General features: G+C 32.7%; 2 protein-coding genes across 2 annotated transcripts; both read left to right on the plus strand.

Annotated features, from left to right (window-relative positions):
• The first annotated feature begins 483 nt into the window (after positions 1 to 483).
• Positions 484 to 975, plus strand: LOC115973219 (TMV resistance protein N-like). The gene has a single exon (XM_031093464.1). The coding sequence runs from the start codon at positions 484 to 486 to the stop codon at positions 973 to 975; it is 492 nt and encodes a 163-aa protein (XP_030949324.1).
• Positions 976 to 6,162: 5,187 nt separating this feature from the next.
• LOC115973220 (disease resistance protein TAO1-like) lies at positions 6,163 to 7,775 on the plus strand. Its single transcript, XM_031093466.1, has 4 exons — positions 6,163 to 6,293; positions 6,385 to 6,541; positions 6,644 to 7,685; positions 7,771 to 7,775. Exons 1-4 carry the CDS (start codon positions 6,163 to 6,165, stop codon positions 7,773 to 7,775), a joined length of 1,335 nt encoding a protein of 444 aa, XP_030949326.1.
• Positions 7,776 to 7,812: the final 37 nt, after the last annotated feature.

Consider the following 7,812-nt stretch of genomic DNA (forward strand, 5'->3'; position numbering starts at 1 on the left):
ATGTTCCTCCATTTTTTGTGTTGTGTTTACTGAGACATTGGCTCACTTGGCTGTGAATGCTTGTTTATTTATGCCTCTTTTTTTACTCTCTACTCAAGTATAGCTTTAATGCTTCTTTTTTTGTTTTTATTTTTTTTATTTTAGAAGTTTCTCTGTCTTGTTCCTTTGTTATAGCCATGGTTTTATGAACAATGTCTACTTTGCTCTGCTGTTGGCTTGGGAAAAAAAAATTATCTGTACCTAGACCATCTTTGCCCTACATACCCAACACTTGCCCCTGAGTTCTGAACAGTGTGACTTTATTTGTGGTTTCTCTTTCTCATAAGGAACAAAAAAAAGGGGTAATGTTTGACTCATCTGATGAAGGGAAAGATTCAAACCATTGCATCAAATAGTTTTTCTTCTTTCATAATTTATTTTCTTTTCAATTTTTCTTCAGTTCTAATTGATTTTTTTTTCCATGCAGATCTATTCCTTGATTCAATGGCTTCAAGTTCATCATCTTTCCCAAGTTCTTCTATTTCTTCTACCAGCAAATGGACGTATGATGTTTTCCTGAGTTTCAGTGGTGAGGACACTCGCAATACTGCTACGGACTTTATATATTATGCATTAGTAGAGAAGGGCATTAACACTTTTAAGGACAATCAAAAACTTGAGAAAGGAAAAACTATTAAACCAAAACTCCTCAGAGCTATCAAAGAATCCAAATTTGCCATAGTCATTCTCTCAGAAAATTATGCATTTTCCACTTGGTGCTTAGATGAACTTGTAGAGATCATTGACTGCGAGACAAAAAAGGAAATAACAGTTTTCCCTATTTTTTACAATGTGGATCCATCTGATGTGCGAAAACAAATAGGAACTTTTTCACTTGTTAAACATGAAAAACATTTCAAGGAGAAGGTGGAAACATGGAAAGCTGCTTTGAGTCATGTGGCCGATCTTGCCGGATATCATGTAAAGAATAGGTAATTTTTATTTGAAACACACATACGCACACACACACACACACATATATATATATACACACGTCATTTAACCAGTGTGATGCATGGGTTAAATTACTGAATGAGTTTGGAAGGAAAAAAAAAGCATTATATTTGAGTTTATATAGTTACTATTAAGACTTTAAAAAGAAAAATAGTTAGCAACGTAGCATAGATGGATGGAATGCTTGTGAGGAGATGGGTTGATGGCTATAACTATCCACAACAGGCATTGGAATCATTTTAAAAAAAAATGTAATCATAAATAGGTAATAAATAACACTGTATAACTAAAAAAAAAAGGACATAAGAAAATGACTTAATATTTTCAATATATATTCATAGTTAATTAGAATTTTTTTCATAGAAAGCAATTAATTGATATCAAGAACATAATAAATTTAGGCCTAAAAGACTAACTGCATTAATAAAATTTTAAATTATCATTTTTTAAAAAATATTTTGTGATTAATATTGAATTAGCAATGTACAAAAATCTATACAGTATACACGTCTAAGTATTACTTTAGTCTTTGTAGTATATTATATGCCCATACCAATTTTAAAGGAAACTGTGTAAATCTAACTGATAGAGTCACGTAACACAAATATTCTAATAACACTATTGGGAGATAGTTGGAAACCAAAGCCCAAGTGAAAGATGAAATAAATAAATGAAACAAATTTAGTAAAAAAAATTTTTGGGTATAAAATAATAAAAGTAAGGATGGAATGGTATTTTATGTGTACCTTCCAAGAAGTTGCCTTTCTGCTTAAATGCCCATTTGTTTCAACTTTTTTAGCCCAAAAGTCACATTTTGAAAAAAGCCAACCCTTTAAGTGCATTTGGTTAGTATAAATCGCAACTTTTTCCAAAAAGTTGCATTTTATACTTGTGAAGAGAACGCACAATTCCATTTTGGAGTCTCAGAGGTCCATTTTTGCCAAAAGTCTATGTGCGTTTTGATATATCCGTTGGGTGAGTTGGGCAATTACCAAATTAACCCAAAGAATAAAGGATGCTCATGTCTTCGTCTACGCACAGTTCCTCATTCCTCTCAATAACAAATTTCCAAATCCAAACACAAAAAAATCTATAACAAATTCCCAAATCAGCTAAGGGAAAAAAAAAAGTCAATCCCTTGCAAATTAGGATTCCTCAAAATGCAAAACAAAAAAAAAAAAACATCAAAATATTCCTCTCAATAACAAATTTCCAAATCCAAATACAAAAAAATCTATAATAAATTCCCAAATCAGCTAAGGAAAAAAAAAAAAAAATCAATCCCTTGCAAATTAGAATTCCTCAAAATGCAAAACAAAAAAAAAAATCAGAATATAGCAAAATCTTTCAAATGGAGTTTGTACCCATTTGCGTTTGCTTTGCTTTGATCCAATCTTCCCGATCTGCTCTGCTTTGCTCTGAATCATCCCGTTTGTAAGTGGTTGAATTTAGAGAAAAAGAAAAGAATCAAGAAGATTAGGGTGAAGAATTGCATGGGTGTTGCAGACGAAGTGCTGAGAGAAAAAAAAAAATGAAGAGAGGAAGAAGGAAAGCTGGAACGTTCTAGAGTTTGGAGGAAGTGGTAGGGATAAAAAATGGAAAGAAGTAAAAAAAGAAAAGTGTAAGGGTACATGTGTGGAGGAGAAAAAAAGAGGGGGAAAAAAGAAGGAAAAAGAAGAAGAAAGAAATGCGGTAGTGTGTGGAGGATAAAAAAATAGGGAAAAAAGAAGAAGAATGAGGAAATGGTATCACAATATTTTCACAATAAATTTTAAGTGGTAGGTTATTATTAGCTAATAATAGTGAGAAAAAAATAATTTTTTTAGAAAGAGAAAAAAATAATTTTAATAGTACGTTCAAATTAAAATCAGTATCAATTTTTATCACAATATTTTCACAAGACTTTTACAATAAATCTTAAGTGGTAAGTTATCATTAGCTAATATTGGCGAGGAAAAAATAATTTTTTTAGAAAGAGAAAAAAATAATTTTAATAGTACGTTCAAATTAAAATCAGTATAAATTATCACAATACTTTCACAATAAATCTTACGTGATAGGTTATTATTGAGAAATTATTGTGTACTCTCGGAGTATCATAAATGCGTACTCTCTCCTCTCACATGAATGGTGGATCCCACTAATTAAATTCATAGTGGGACCCACCATTTATGTGAGAGGAGGGAGTACGCATTTATGGAACTCCAGGAGTACCTAGTAATTTTCCATTATTATTAGCTAATATTGGTGAGAAAAAAATAATTTCACAATATTGATTTAAGTATGAAATAAACTTCCTTATATATACATTGTCCTTTTTGGTAATTTACCCCTCAAACTACCACTTTTATAAGTGCTAGCTATGCACTCAGCTTTTTCAAAAAAACATTTTTTAACAGTTTTTACCAAACACTTAGTTTTTTGAAAAAACACTTTTTCATTATGCACTTTTTGAAAATTCAACTTTTTCAAAAAGCTCAACTTCAAAAAGTTGAACCAAACTCAACAACTTAGAAGTAGCAAAACTCAACTCCCTCACGTGACTATCATCTCCTCTTCTACAACGCCACTTTTTCGTTATCTTTTTAATTCTTTCCCTTTCTTAATTCTCTTCATTCTTATCTTTTCTATGACATTCCCTCGTCTCCTTTTTTTTTTTTTTTTAATCTCTTTTTCTCTCATAGTGCTTCTGTAACTCTCTCCTATGTTTTTAATTTTTAATTTTATTTATGTTTCTTTTCCCCCACAATAAGATCATCCATTGCTTTCATTCTCATCTTCTTCTTCCTCTTCTTCTGTCAAATGCTGTAAAAGTTGAAAAATGGGAAACTATTGGGTTTGGTGGAGTTTGGACTTGTAAAGTTGAGAAGTAGAGAGACACATCAGATCATGAAATTAAGATTTTATTATTTTGGCCTTTCTATTTTTTTTTTCTTCTATGTTTTTTGTGTCTTTGTTTTACAATTGCATGGTACTTGTATCCAGTGAAACAATACAATTTTTTAAAGAGAAGTCAACTTCTGTTAGTGTTAGACAATTTTGAGGTTAATAAATATAAATAATGTGGTGTACCATCATCGCTGCCGACGGTAATTGTTCCATTTTCTTCAACAATGATTCAAGAGTACTCCTTGAAAAACAACATAATTAGTTGCCAAAATATAAAAGAAATAGTAGAAAAACAAAGGTAGATCAGAATGAAGTGATAAATAAGGACAAAAATGGCAGACCACGAAAATGCACCTCCAGTTTACTTAGTGGTAATGACTCGGAAGCGCCAGTGATTTTCATGAACATGTTGATCACTTGCTGTATTGGCGTTGAGATTGTCAATGATTTTTTTTAAAGACACAGGTGTGCAGTTGGAAAAGAAAAAGTGCTTGCAAATTGCAGTTTTTTTGCAGTCCGGTTATATTTATATGTACCGAGGGAAAATAATAGTATGATACAGTGTAATGATTTGTTTCTTTTGGTTGTGGTTAGTTATTTAAAATTCCAAAAGATACAATTGTTCAGTGTCTTATTTTGCAAAACGAAAAGACACAATTGTTTGGTTTTTTAAAGGCATAAATTTATGTAGCCACATGGCGCAATGAGATAAGGTCAACAAAAGGTCAAATGTTTCGACTACTACTTATCATATAGATATAGATATTCAGCTAATCCACTTTTATATATCTAACTTCATTTAAACCTTTAATTGACATATCTTTTTTTATTTATTATTTTTTGAAATAAATAAACCTTCATCAGATCTCATTTAATTTTTGTCATAGCCTATCTATTTAAATATTTTTATTTAGTCAGCAGATTCGAACACCTAATATCTACCATATTTTTCATGGGACCTATTAATTGGTCATCATATCTTGTTCTCTCTTCATTGCAGTCCTCTCTCTACAGCTATCAAAAGCATTGCGGGACTAATATCACGAAAATTGTGTCGTGAATTCTCAGAAGTTACTGAGGGCTTGATTGGAATAGAGTCTTCATTGTTGGAATTGGAGTCATATTTAGCTTTTTGGTTAAAGAATGAAGTTCGCTTTATAGGGATTTGGGCGATGGGGGGAATGGGGAAGACAACCCTCGCCGAAGTTGCCTATAAGATGTATTCTAAAGAATTTGAAGTTAGTTGTTTTATTGATAATGTTAGGGAAAAATCTGAAAAAAAAGGTTACCTATCATTGCAGAAAAATCTTATTTCTCAAATATTAAATGACACAAATTTGAATATAAAAAATAATTGTGAAGGAGAACACATGATCAAGAATATGTTACATGGTAAAAGGATTCTTCTTGTTCTTGATGATGTAAATGATTTAAACCAATTACAAAAGTTAGCTAGGAAGCGTGATTGGTTTGGTCGGGGTAGTAGAATTATCATAACAACAAGAGATAAGCACTTGTTAGAGACACATTTAATAGATCAAATGTATGAAGTTAAAGCATTGAAAAATGAAGATGCTCTTCATCTTTTTTGTTCAAAAGCTTTTAAAAACAAACTTGTCCCAGATGAATATTTAAAACTGTCCAAAGGTTTTTTGAATTATGTTGCCGGTCATCCTTTAGCTCTTATAGTTTTGGGTTCATTTTTGTATAAAAGAAGTGCTGTTGAATGGGAAAATGAGTTTGAGAAGCTCAAAGAACAACCCAAGCTAGATGTTATCCGAGTACTAAAAATAAGTTATGATGGACTTGAAAGGCAAGATCAAGAAATATTCAAAGATACTGCATGCTTCCTTAATCACGAGAAGGAAGATTATGTAGTACAAATACTAAAAAATCATCTTGGCCGCTATCTTGGATTATCCAATCTCATTGACAAATCTCTCTTGAAAATTTCTAAAAATAATGAATTGTGGATGCATGATTTAGTAGAAAATATGGGTAGGGACATAGTTCGTCAAGAGTCCCTTGAGCCTGGGGAGCGCAGTAGACTGTGGCTTTATAAGGATATTGATCATGTGTTGAAAAACAATACGGTAAGAGGTTATTTACTTGAGCTCATACCATATCTTCTTATTTAGCAAGTTGAAATATGAATAATTATGCTAATAATATATTTTGCATTTCACAAATTCCTTTTTTATTATCAGGGAACAAAAAACGTTCAAGCCATGGATATAAAGGGAGCCAAGGATACAGTATTTATCATGAAGAAAAAGACGCATGTTGGAGGCCACAAGGGTTAGCTCCATTGGTGACACTTCAGGGGTGGGTCCTAAACGCTCTATCTTGGCAAGGGTTAGCTCTATTGGTTACTCTTTGGGGATGGGTACAAAGGACCTTATCTTGGGAAGGTTTCACATCATCAAAAAAACCAGAAGGGCTACTTAGGGACCCTAACACCTTTTTGAAGATGTATAATCTTAAATTTCTGAGAATTCATAGTGTTTCGTTGCAACTTGACACTTCACATTTACCTAATGGTTTAAGCTATTTGGAATGCAATGATTATCCTTTAAAATCATTGCATTCTTTGCCAGCTGGGCTTGGAGAACTTCGTTTGCTGCGTAGCAAACTTAAACTACTTTGGGTAGGGATGAAGGTAAGATTGTTAATAAGTATCTTCATACAAATTTGCTTTTAAATTTCAATAAATAGACACTATAAAGTTAATTATTCTAAATTTTTTCTTTTCTTTTATTAGATTTTTGAAAATTTAAAGTCCATCAATATGGATGGCTCCTTGGAGCTAATTATCAGCCCTGACTTCAATGGAGTACCAAATCTTGAGGAGTTAATTCTTGCCCGATGTTCAAATTTACGCAGGCTTCATCCATCCATTGGCAAATTGAAAAAGCTTAAACTTCTTGATCTAAAAGGGTGCCTAGAACTTACTAGTCTTCCAGAGAAGTTTGAAATGGAATCTCTTGTGACTCTTAATCTTACTCATTGTTTAAAAGTCAAGAAAATTCCTGACACCATTTGTAGCTTGACATCGCTTAACAATCTTTATCTTTCTAGATGCTCAAAATTTGACAAATTGCCAGAGGACTTGGGGAATATCGTAAGTCTAAAGAAGCTTCATTTGAGTGGAACAACTATAAAAGAGCTGCCTTCATCAATTGAATGCTTGATTGGCCTTACTTCATTGCATCTAAGAGATTGCAAAAAAATTGACAAATTGCCAAAGGACTTGGGGAATGTTGTAAGTCTAGAGATGCTTGATTTGAGTGGAACAGCTATAACGGAGCTACCTTTGTCAATCGAATTTTTGATTGGCCTTGGTAGATTGCATCTAGATGGATGCCCAAAATTTGTCAACTTGCCAAAGAACTTAGGGAATCTCAAACATCTGAATTGGCTTTGTTTGCAAGGAACAGCAATAGCAGTTTTGCCATCATCTATTGAATGTATGGCTGCCCTTAAGTATTTAAAACTAGAAGATCGCAAAAATCTTGTGTTTCTTCCAAGCACCATTTGTAATTTGAAGAAGGTAGAGTGTCTTGATCTTATTGGATGCTCAAAAATTGCCAACTTGCCGGAGAACCTGGGGAATATGGAAAGCCTAAAGTGGTTTTTTTTGGGTGAAACTGCTATAAAAGAGTTACCTTCCTCCACCATTCACCTTGAAAAGGTCTGGAGAGTATCTTTCAAAGGATGTCATTTGTCATCATCTTCATTGACTTCTATGCCAAGAAGTCGCAAGATAGATCTCAATGACTGCCAGCTTTCGGAAATTCCAAGCGGTATTGACTGCATCTCTATGACGGAGTTATATCTAAGGGGAAATGATTTCATTTCCCTTCCTGAAAGCATCTCCCAATTCTCTAGGCTAACACATCTTTACTTGGATGGTTGCAAAGATCTCCAATC

The sequence above is a fragment of the Quercus lobata genome, unplaced genomic scaffold, assembly GCF_001633185.2.
Source record: "Quercus lobata isolate SW786 unplaced genomic scaffold, ValleyOak3.0 Primary Assembly Scq3eQI_7, whole genome shotgun sequence".
Lineage (NCBI taxonomy): Eukaryota > Viridiplantae > Streptophyta > Magnoliopsida > Fagales > Fagaceae > Quercus > Quercus lobata.

What these genes read in the sequence shown, in the direction of transcription:
- LOC115973220 (XM_031093466.1), top strand. Translation starts at nt 6,163, where the DNA reads ATGTTGGAGGCCACAAGGGTTAGCTCCATTGGTGACACTTCAGGGGTG. An exon ending in AAGGACCTTATCTTGGGAAG is followed by an intron (nt 6,294 to 6,384) that starts GTTTCACATCAT and finishes GAGAATTCATAG; the next exon opens with TGTTTCGTTGCAACTTGACA. An exon ending in TACTTTGGGTAGGGATGAAG is followed by an intron (nt 6,542 to 6,643) that starts GTAAGATTGTTA and finishes TTCTTTTATTAG; the next exon opens with ATTTTTGAAAATTTAAAGTC.
- LOC115973219 (XM_031093464.1), top strand. Translation starts at nt 484, where the DNA reads ATGGCTTCAAGTTCATCATCTTTCCCAAGTTCTTCTATTTCTTCTACC.